Raw genomic sequence first — 11,801 nt, forward strand, 5'->3', positions numbered from 1 at the left:
GGGGGGGGGGGGGGGGGGGGGGGGGGGGGGGGGGGGGGGGGGGGCGAGGAGTACTTCCAAGCCTAGCAATTTTCTACAAACCAGCGATCCCATGATCATGAACACCTTACAGAATTCTAATGATACAACTTCCCACACAAAACTGTATCAAGCAGCAATTTCATTCTATTTGTCAACCTCTAGGTCTAATTCTATACACCTAAATCTTAAAAAACAAGCAAACAGACAAACAAAAACCCCACAACCCTACCAGAGTTGCTCCCAAACTTTGGGAATTTTCAAATATGTTTGCAGCATTAAATCAAGAGAAGACATGTCAGTTAACTGACTCACATTAAAGAGTATTAAATCTAGGGGCGCCTAGGTGGCTCAGTCATTAAGCGTCTGCCTTCGGCTCAGGTCATGATCCCAGTGTCCTGGGATCGAGCCCCACATCGGGCTCCCTGCTCTGCGGGAAGCCTGCTTCTCCCTCTCCCACTCCCCCTGCTTGTGTTCCCTCTCTCGCTGTGTCTCTCTCTGTCAAATAAATAAATAAAATCTTTTTAAAAAAGAGTATTAAATCTAGATTTCATTAAAAGGTACTCTAAAATCATATTCAGACGTCAGAAAGGCAAGATCCCACAACCCAATCACAAATACTGTATAGGTATTACACCTTCGACTGCTGTCCCCCCACCAAAACTTTTCAAGCTTTGGGACTCTAATTTACTTGGAGTAATAGCTTGAGATTCACTACAAATTGACCAAAAGAAATTAAGAAAAAAAAAAGATACATTAGTTTCAACACCCTATTTGATAACACGAATTTACTAAATTACAAAAGAATGGGGTAAAGACAGTAAATTCGGTATTGACTACAATACACATCAGAACAGAACCTGAGTTACCTAAACAAACGTTATCTACTGCCAATAAACAGATCATTTCTTAACAGCTTAGGTACGCCCGCCAACCATTTTTCATGTTTAAAAGGGCTGCTACGAACTGTCAAAGTCTAAACAAATAGCCAAATTCTAAGCAGGTCTTCCGCGAGGAGCCACTGTGCTTAGAGCATCACACAAAAGACCGGAGCAAACATAAACACGCTCTGGGCCTTCGCAGACAGCGGCCAGGAGCCAGGTCTGAGTCCCAGACCCCCATACCAGGGAGGGAATGAAAGGTGGGGGGGGGTCCTCTTCTCGGAATGCGCTGGGGAGCTAGTTAGAGACCGGGAGGGAAGGAGCGCAGCACAGAAGAAGAGAGAGAAACAGCGGACCGGCGTCAGCGGCGTCCAAGGCCGGCAACACCCTCGGGCCCGCACCAGGCCTGGCCCTCCCGGCCCCGTCCCGCCTCCTCACCTCCCTCACGTCCTGCAGGCACTCGAGAACCGCCAGGTTGTTGCTCCAGGTGTGCTTGGGACACACACGGGTCACGTCCTCCCTGCAGGACTCTTCCTCCGCCAGCTTCCAGCCCCCGCCAGCCCCGCCGGGCCCCGCTCCGCCCCGCCGGGCCGGAGGCCCACCCGCCGGGAAAGGCGGCTGCGGCGGCTGAGGCGGTTGCTGCGGCTGCTGCGGCTGGTGCTGGAGCTGAGATGACTGAGGCAGCTGGAGCAGCGGCTGACCTGCCGGCCCGCCGCCTCCAGTCTGCCCTACAAAGGCCGGAAAGTTGGCCCCGGGGCCCTGGCCCTGGCCGTGGCCGCCCTGGCCCAGGAGTTTCTGGGCCCCGGCCGCCGCGAGCAGCAGCAGCTGCAGCGCCGCCGACAAGCGGAACATCCTCTGTACACGTCCACACGCCGCCATCTTGGGTCCGCGGCGAGCTCGACGCACCCGCCGGCGCCGCGTATTTAAATGAGGGGGCGGGCCCGCGGGCGGGGCCCGGTGGGGCCAGTCCGAGCCCCTCCCCGGCCGCCGCAGATCGGCGAGCCGGGAGCGGAACCTTGGAGGAGGCTGCGCTTGAAACGGCCCACGCCCTGGGCCCTGGAGGCTTTTTGCCTGGGGAATTGCTGGAGCGCCTTAAAAAGCCTGGGCTGGGCGGCTTTGCCTCATTCCCTTGGTTGTCGTCACAGAAAAATAAAGAGGAATTGGGATTGCCACAACCAAGATGGCCGGTAGAGTATGTCGCCTGTTCAGTGATTGGGGGGAAAAACTAAAACAAAAAACTTTGTGTGTAGAGGTGAACTTTACACGATCAGGTGTATTCCGAAATCTAAGAGCCTCTTCTTGCATCTCTCCCTGCTGCTTTCTACCTGCCTCAATCTTTCTTACCCAGGAAGAAGGCAGTCTTGAATAATGGTTAGGAGCACAGATTCCGGGGTAAGAAGAGACGCGGTTATAATCTTTGCTCCCCTGCAGACTAGGCAAGTCCTTTACCTTTCTGAGCCTCATTCTTCTCGTCCCATGAAGAAGAGGAGGAGCTCTAATGTGAAATATAATTGTGAAGATTAGAAAAAAATGATAAGGAAAGTGCCTAGCCCACAATATAGAACTTAAAAAGTTATAGCCAATATTATTAATAAACTGGGAAACCTTTTGTGCCACAGTCCTGATGGTAGACCAGAACTTAACCTCGTGTTTAAAGGAGGAAAAGAAAATAACAAAACAGGTCTTTGAGGTCTTAGGTTTCTAAGTCTGTGCCTTGCGGAACTGTTTCTGCTGACGGGCATGCAGCATCTTCATATTAGGCAGGGATTGGTTGTTTCAGTTCACACCGTATCCCCTCCCTTTCCTTAGAGGAGAGATAATACCTTCTCAAAGGTCTTCACGTCGATTGTCATTTGAGCCTTGTATCAGGCCTGGGTTGGATTCTAATTCAACTGAGGAATGGCACAGAGATGGTAACAAGTTCTCCACAGCAGGGTTGAAACACCTGCCCAGGATGAACTCTGCCAGCCTGGGAAGAGGATCGGGGAGGCTTCTCACTGCCCTGGTGCACTTTTATCCCAATCTACCAGTACAGCATATTGAGGAATGAGGATAGCTAGGGGCATAGGATCCCAACTGGGATGTTCAAAATGTTCAAAACTGCAGCTTCTTCTGTCCTGACCCACAAATGGGCAATGAAGATCAAATCAGACATAACTAGAGTCTAAGAAGTTGGGGTGGTGCTGGGTGGCTCAGTAGGTTAAGTGTCATACTCTTGATTACATCTCAGGTCATGATCTCATGGGTTGTGAGATCAAGCCCCACCTCAAGTTCGTGCTCAGCAGGGAGTATGCTTGAAGATTCTCTCCTGCCCCTCCCCCCCACTTGCACGCTCTCACAGTCTCTCTCTCTCTAAAATCAGTCTCTTTTTTTAAAGATTTTATTTATTTATTTAAGAGAGAGAGCGTGAGAGAGAGAGCACGAGTCGGGGAGAGGGGCAGAGAGAGAGGGAGCTGGAGGCAGGGCTAGATCCCAGGACCCTGAGAAGGCAGCCGCTTAACGACTGAGCCACCCAGGCACCCCTGAAATAAATAAATCTTAAAAAAAAAAAAAAAGAAGAAGTTGGGTGGGGATTCAGAGACCCCATAAGGAATCCCGGAGACCGAGAATATCCTGGGAGTACAAACCCCCCACTATGGCTGCCAGCAGGTCTCTATCTTTGGGAATGAGGGTATGTTGGCATCTGCGGCAACACCCCCTCCACCCCGCTACTGCCAGAAAATGGTCCTGAGGCTGATGCTAACTTTAGCATTGACTAAGGCAGCCCAGGATTGACCAGATAAACATACATATTCATTAACAGATAATGGCATAGGTAAGTTGTCAGTTAGTAGGCTGGAGACATCACCAGAAGTTCTTGAAAAGTCACTAGGGGCCATTAATTTTCAATAATGGGTCTGCATGTGCTCAGACAACAAGTGGGAGATTATTTTAAACTAGTTTAAGGGGGTGCCAGGGTGGCACAGTTGGATGAGCCTCTGACTTTTGGTTTCGGCTCAGGTCATGCTCTCAGGGTCCTGGGATTGGGCTCTGCGCTCAGTGCGAAGTGTGCTAGAGATTATCTCCCTATCCCTCTCCCTCTGCTCCTCCCCTGCTCTCTCTAGCTCTCTCTCTCTCTCTCTAAGATAAATAAATAAAATCTTAAAAAAAATAAATAAACAAATTGAAGGCTAAGAGCGCCAGGCTGTTTCAGTGAGAAGAGCATGCAACTCTTGATCTCGGGATCATGAGTTTGAGCCCCACATTGCGTGTAGAGATTACATAAATAAATAAAACGTTTTAAAAACATTTTAAAATAAACTAGTTTAAGGCTAGAAATTGACAATCTGTTGAGAAGGCAGCAGTTGCCTATCTCTCATCCTGCACTGAGGAAACACTAGACCCAGCCACAGATTGCCTCTGGAGATAGGAAGGAGTGTTATGTGCCTATCTTAAAATCACAATGACCAAGAAGCAAGAAACCCAGAGAAATCTGGGAACCTCGCCAGCTCAGGCTGTGTCAGGCAAGTCTAGACTTTATACAAGGTACAAACCCCTAAGCCAGTGGGAAGAGGGTTGACCAAACTTGGGTCTCCCGACCGCAATGACTTTTCAATATAAAATAGACTATATCTGGGGCACCTGCGTGGCTCAGTCAGTTAAGCAACTGAATCTTGGTTTCGGCTCAGGTCATGATCTCAGGGTGGTGGTGGGGGGGGGTGGTGGATGGAGCCCTGGATGGGCTCTGCACTCACTGCAGAGTCTGCATGTCCCTCCTCCTCCCCCTCTGCTCCTCCCCCAGCTCACACTCTCTCAAATAAATAAAATCTTAAAAAAAAAGATTGTATTTATGTGTTTATTTGAGAGAGAGAGAATGAGTGGGGTGAGGGGCAGAGGAAGAAGGAGGCTCCCCGCTGAGCAGAGAGCCTGATGCAGGCCTCAATCCCAGGATCCCGATGCAGGGCTCAATCCCAGGACCCCGAGACCATGACCGGAGCCAAAGGCAGATGCCCAACCAGCTGAGCCACCCAGGAGCCCCAGTAAAATAAATAAGATCTTAAAAAAAAAAATAGACTATCTCTATCACAGACTAAGAATTCATTTTACCCTTTATTGTACCTTTTGTTTCTTGATCCTGACTTCCTTGATTCACTCAGTAGGTATCTGCTGAGCTTTTTTTTTTATGCCAGGCATTGCTCAAAAAACCGGCTTATGTGTGATAAACAATAAGACAGTAAACAAAGAACAAGATCATTTCAGACCATATAAGTGCTATAAAGAAAATAAAAGATATATGGGGTGACTAGTAGGGAGGGGCTTTTATATAAAGGCAGCTGGGGAGAGGCTTTCTGAGTGATAATTGAACGAAGAGCCAATCAGCGTAAAGATGCCAGCCATGGAAAAAACATCTGGATCTGAAGTTGTCTTGGCCTATTCAGGCTGCTATAACAAAATACCACAGACTAGGGTCCTTATAAACAAAAGATACGTGTTCCTCACAGTTCTAGAGGTTAGAAGTCCAAGATCACACTTTTGGTGAAGCCTCTTCTGGATTGCAGACTTCTGACTTCTTGCTGTGTTCTTACACAGTGGGAGGGGCTAGAGAGCTCTGTGGGGTTCTTTATAGGAACACTCATCCCATCCTCTCATGACCTAAGCACCTCCAAAAGGCCCTATCTCCTCGTACACTCACATTGGCTAGGAGGATTTCAACGTATAAACTTAGGGGTGGACACAAACAGTTAGACCATAGCAAAAATGTTCCAAAAGCAGAGATTAACAAGTTCAAGACCCTGATGTGGGAATAAACATTCAAAATAAAGGCCTATATGGCTGAATTAGAATGAAGAAAGAAGGAAACGGAAGAAGGAATCAGAGAACTGGTTAGGGGACAGATCATATAGGGCCCCTTAGGCCTTATATATCCATATAACTGGGGGAGAATTCTGACTCCAAACAAAGAATTTGTATTTCCATTGAAAGAAAGACATAGGGGCGCCTGGGTGGCTCAGTCGTTAAGCGTCTGCCTTCGGCTCAGGTCATGATCCCAGGGTCCTGGGATCGAGTCCCGCATTGGGCTCCCTGCTCGGCGGGAAGCCTGCTTCTCCCTCTCCCACTCCCCCTGCTTGTGTTCCTGCTCTCGCTGTCTCTCTCTCTGTCAAATAAATAAATAAAATCTTAAAAAAAAAAAGAAAGAAAGAAAGACATAAAAGCTAGACAAAATATATAAAATATCTTTGAAAGGAATTAGAAAGTAACCAATGCAATTTAGGAAATGAAGGGCGACAATCTTTGAGAAAAGGGATTTACACAGCCCAGATTTTTTTCTGGGTTATACTATCTAACGTGTAGCTCAAAAGAATTGAGCCCATGCAGAAAGCAGCAATCTCAATGGGCCGAAAATACAAAGGTAGGAGTTCAGAGCCCCCCCAATGGCTGGGACTTCAGGGTCAAAAGACTGGAGAGAAGAGAATCACAGAGAAAGAGCCAAAAATCTGTGAATGCATTTCTCACAAGTCTCTGGCTGACTCCTAAGCTGTGCAAGCACGGAGGAGACTCCACAAACCCAGAAGAAAACAAAAGCAGCCTCATGTGTGCTAGGGAAATAGAAGTTAGAGCTTAAACCCTGCTTAAGTATAGAAGCCTTGGTCAGTGCCCTAGGCTTTAAACTGAGGCCTCAGAACGGTTACCCCCTGGGAACAAAAACCAAACCCCAGGAGAAAGGACACCACCTGAGGACTGAGGGTACTGCACTAGAAGAAAAAGCAAAACTACAATAGTCCAACCCTAATAAAGCCTAAAACATACCTCAATGGGGTCAGTGTCAACGTGACCCACCGGTACTCTGTCTACAAGAAGAAAACGTCAGGAGGGGAAGAATGAAGGGGGGGAAATCGGAGGGGTAGACGAACCATGAGAGACGATGGACTCTGAAAAACAAACGGGGTTCTAGAGGGGAGGGGGGTGGGAGGATGGGTTAGCCTGGTGGTGGGTATTGCGGAGGGCACATTCTGCATGGAGCACTGGGTGTTATGCACAAACAATGAATCATGGAACACTACATCTAAAACTAAAGATGTAATGTATGGGGATTAACATAAGAATAAAAAAATTAAAAAAAAAAAAAGAAAAAAACGTCATCTTTCTGAAGACAGATGACATCATCGAAAGCCTTTACAAGTTTTAATCTGCATGTCCCATCATTGGATCAAAAATTATGAGGCATGCTAAAAACAAAACAAAACTGAACTAAATAACCCAAACCAAAAAGAACAAAAAAGTCAGGGTGCCTGGCTGGCTCAGTTGGTAGAGCATGTGACTCTTGATCTCAGGGTTGTGAGTTCAAGCCCCACACTGGGCGAGAAGCCTATGTGTAAAAGAAAAGGTAAAAAAAAAAAAAAAAAAAGTGAAAAAAACCAAACTCCCTGTGATTCAGATATTGGACTTAATCAGATATGGACTTTAAAATAGCTATGACTAGGGGCGCCTGGGTGGCTTAGTCGTTAAGTGTCTGCCTTCGGCTCGGGTCATGATCCCAGGGTCCTGGGATCAAGCCCCACATCGGGCTCCCTGCTCAGCGGGAAGCCTGCTTCTCCCTCTCCCACTCCCCCTGCTTGTGCTCCCTCTCTCGCTGTGTCTCTCTCTGTCAAATAAATAATAAAATCTTAAAAATATATATATAAAATAGCTGTGACTAATATGTTATAGAAAATAAAAGAGAAAATAGGGGCACCCGGTGGGCTCAGTCGGTGGAATGTGTGACTCTTGATCTCAGGATTTTAAGTTTGAGTCCCACACTGGGTGTAGAGATTACTTAAAAAAAAAAAAAATCTTAAAAAAAAAGAAAAAATAGGTGAAAAATAGAGCATTTCAACAGAAAATTGGATTCTACACAAATAACAAAATGGACATTCTAGAACTGAATTAAAATTCATCAGATGATTTTTTAAAGATTTTATTTATTGGGGCACCTGGGTGGCTCAGTCATTAAGCGTCTGCCTTCGGCTCAGGTCATGAGGTCCTGGGATCGAGCCCTGCATCGGGCTCCCTGCTCTGCAGGAAGCCTGCTTCTCCCTCTCCCACTCCCCCTGTTTGTGTTCCCTCTCTCGCTGTCTCTCTCTGTCAAATAAATAAATAAAATCTTAAAAAAAAAAACTTCTTTATAAAAAAAATTTTATTTATTTATTTGAGTGAGAGAGTGAGAGAGAGAGAGAGAGAGCAAGCATGCACAAGTGGGGAGGGGCAGAAGAAGGAGAAGCAGACTCCCCTGCTGAGCAGGGAGCCCAACTTGGGGCTTGATCCCAGGACTAAAGGATCATGACCTGAGCCCAAGGCAAACGCTTAACCAACTGAGCCACCCAGGCACCCCTAAAATTCATTAGATGATTTTAACAGCAGACTGGATGTCTTAGTCTGTTTGGGCCACTATAGCAGAATATCATCGACTGGGTGGCTTAAAACAAGAGAAATTTATTTCTCACAGTTTTGGAGGGTGGGAAGTCCATAATAGACTGCCAGATGCTGGCAGATCCGTATCTGGTAAGAGCCCACTTCCTGGTTCATAGACAGCCCCATCTTCTTGCTATAACCTCAGAGGGTATAAAGGCGCTAGGGAGTTCTCTGGGGTCTCTTCTAGAAGGACACTATTCCCATTCATGCGAGCTCCACCCTCTGAAAATCAGAGAAAGAAAAAAATCTTAGAAACAAAGACATATTATTTTCAAAGGAGTAATAACACTAATATCTGACTTTTCAATAGAAACTATGGAGTTACGATTTCAACATCAATTTGGGGGGGACACAAACATGCAATCATGGCACTGGATATGGCAGAAGACAGAATTATTGAAGGGAAACAGGTCAATAGAAAATATCCAAAAGGGGGACGCCTGGGTGACTCAGTCAGTTGGGCATCCCAGCTCTTGATTTGGGCTCAGGTGGTGATCTTGGAGTTGTGCACTGGGGGGCTGTTTGGCAGGGAGTCTTCTTGGGGTTTGGCAGGCAGTCTTCTTGGGGTTTGGCAGGGTTCTTTTTCTCTCCCTGTCCCTCTGCCCCTCCTCCTGCTTGCTCAATCTCTCTAAATAGATAAATAAAATCTTTATTTTTTTAAAGATTTTGTTTATTTATTTGTCAGAGAGAGAGAGAGAGAGCTCAAGCAGGGGGAGGGCAGAGAGAGAGGGAGAAGCAGGCTCCCTGCTGAGCAAGGAGCCCGACGTGGGACTCAATCCCAGGGCCCTGAGATCATGACCTGAGTCGAAGGCAGACGCTTAACCAATTGAGCCACCCAGGCATCCCAAATAAAATCTCTAAAAATAAATAAATAAAATAAAATAAAATTAGAAAAAAAGATCCAAAAGGAAGCACAGAAAGAAAAAAAGACTTTATTTTGTTTTGTTTTATTTTAAGGAAAAAAGATTTTAAAAAAGAACAGAGCGTTAAGAGATGTTGGCCATAGTCACAAGTTCTAAAATATATGTAACTAGAATCCCAAAAGGAGACGAGAAAGACAATGGTGCAGCTCGATATTGAAGAGACATGCTTTGAATTTCCCCCAATTGATGAAAGATATCAACCTATAGATTGAAGTTCCAGGAACCCTAAGCAGATAAACACAAAGAATACCACATCTCCGCACATCATCATGAAACTGCTGAAAATCAAAAAGAAAGATAAAATCTTAAAAGCAGACAAAGACATATTATCTTCAAAGAAGCAATAACACTAATATCTGACTTTTCAGTAGAAACTATGGAAGCCAGGTGCACCTGTATGATTGCATTTATATGAAATATCCAGAGTAGGCAAATCAATAGAGACAAAAAGTAGATTAATGGTTTCTAGGAGATGAGGGAAGGGGAGAATTGAAAAGTACGGAGTTTCTTTTGGGGGTGATGGAAATATTCTGGAATCAGATAGTGGTGATGGTTGCGCGACATTGTGGATATACTAAAAAACATTGAATGGTACACTTAAAAAATGGTTAAAGTAGTGAATTTTATGTTATGTGAATTTTACCTCAATAAAAAATGTTTTAAATACAATTGGACCCATTTTAAAAAAGGTTAAGGACATTTTCAGACAAGCTGAAGCTGATACAGATAACTCATCACCAGAAGACCTGCCCTACTCTAAGCTGAGGGAAAATGACCGGACAGAAGCATAGGACTGCAGGAAGGAATACAGAGCGCTGACAGAGTAAATATGTGGACAATTAATCTTGCTTTAAGCAACAGTAATGAGGGATTTATAACAGATGTAACGGTGAACTCTATGACTCCCATTGTATATAATCAAGGACGCGGATGGTACTCTCTAGGCTCTAGAGTCTAGGGTAAACACTAAAAGAACACGATAAGAATGTGTGTGTAAAGCTAATAGAAGAAACAAACAAACAAAAAAAACCCCACTAGAATAAAAAGCACATGATTCATCCAAAAGAAGACCTAAAGGGTGGGAATAAAGTAACAAAGAACACATGGGGTAAATAGGAAACAATTGCGTGAAGTTTAAGTCCAGTTAAATTTAAGTGCCATGGGAAGCTCTTGGAGGGTTTTCAGCAGGGGTATGATTTAATCGCCAAGTAAGAGATACTAAACCCCCTTAAGTCTTAACCCCCTTAAAAATTGGATTGTGTTTTTATTATTGAGTTATAAAGATTCGACGGTGCTCAGCATGATGCTAGGCACACAGAGGGCAATCAGTGAAGACTTACTGACATGGCCAAGCTGCTTCTCCCACTGCTGAACGGCTGAAAGATCCTTCCTTCCAGGAAGCCCTCCAGTTGCTCTCTCACCTGCTGTTTGGGCAAGCAAGGTGAAAGGAGGTGATTGGGCAGAGCAGTCCCCTGCCCCTTCTTACTCTGATTTAAGTACTATGGCAGCTTCCAGAGTTCAGCAATACTTTCCCAAACTTCACTGTGAAGCTGAATCACCTGGAGCAATTTTCAAACGTTTCTGATTATGGTATCCAGGAATATGCTGTTCCCAAGAACTAAACCAGCACTGATCCCCGCGGGTCTCTGGCAACAGCTGCTGTAGTGTAGGACGGCATGGGTGGTCTCCCTTTCCCCAGGCAACTTCCCGACCTTTGCCGGTATCCAAGATTTCAAGATCAAATAGAAGTAACATTGACCCGTGAAGTTCTAACACTTTCATCCTAAAACCTTTTTTTCTTAGCCCTCAATGCTCGACTCAAAAGTCTCAATGTTTTTAAGGCTTCCCTGGGAAAATTAACCCCTTGTCAACATGTCTTTTTTTTTTTTTTTTTAAGATTTTATTTATTTATTTGACAGAGAGAGACACAGCGAGAGAAGGAACACAAGCAGGGGGAGTGGGAGAGGGAGAAGCAGGCCTCCCTCCGAGCAGGGAGCCCGATGCGGGGCTCGATCCCAGGAACCTGAGATCATGACCTGAGCCGAAGGCAGACGCTTAACGACTGAGCCACCCAGGTGCCCCTCAACATGTCATTTTTATATTCATTCGTTTATACAGCAATTAAGTCTGAATGCCTCCTATTTCACGCCTTAGGGATAGCTCTGTGGGGTAGGAGAGCCAGACTAGGCTGTCTGGATTTCATTATCTATTCTACCATTTGCCTACTGCTGGGTTATTCTGGGTTCTAGGAGAAGCAATCTCCAGGGATGCCCAGCTGGCTCGGTTGGAAGAACATGTGACTCTTGATCTTGGGATCGTGAGTTTGAGGCCCACGTTGGGCGCAGAGATTGCTTAAATAAATAAAACTTAAAAAAAAAAAATTCTCTGGACAGAATTAGCCATGGACGAGACTTACTAGGATGAAAGCTTCCCAGGAATGAGTCTGCTCTAGCATGTCTGCCACACTCAAGTCACTGGCTGGGAGTAACCGTTGGGGAATGTGGTTTCAGAGCACAGCAGCTGGGAAGACTGGTCAACTGCACTCCCCCAT

General features: G+C 45.7%; 1 protein-coding gene across 1 annotated transcript in view; it reads right to left on the reverse strand.

Annotated features, from left to right (window-relative positions):
- The window catches only part of GLG1 (golgi glycoprotein 1), a 160,500-nt gene extending 158,722 nt beyond the window's left edge, over positions 1–1,778 (reverse strand). The window contains exon 1 of the mRNA XM_044911309.1: positions 1,338–1,778. Within this exon, the coding sequence (XP_044767244.1) occupies positions 1,338–1,778 (441 nt within the window). The remainder of the gene's footprint in view (positions 1–1,337) is intronic.
- Positions 1,779–11,801: the final 10,023 nt, after the last annotated feature.

This window comes from Neomonachus schauinslandi, chromosome 16, assembly GCF_002201575.2.
Source record: "Neomonachus schauinslandi chromosome 16, ASM220157v2, whole genome shotgun sequence".
In the NCBI taxonomy this organism is placed as follows: domain Eukaryota; kingdom Metazoa; phylum Chordata; class Mammalia; order Carnivora; family Phocidae; genus Neomonachus; species Neomonachus schauinslandi.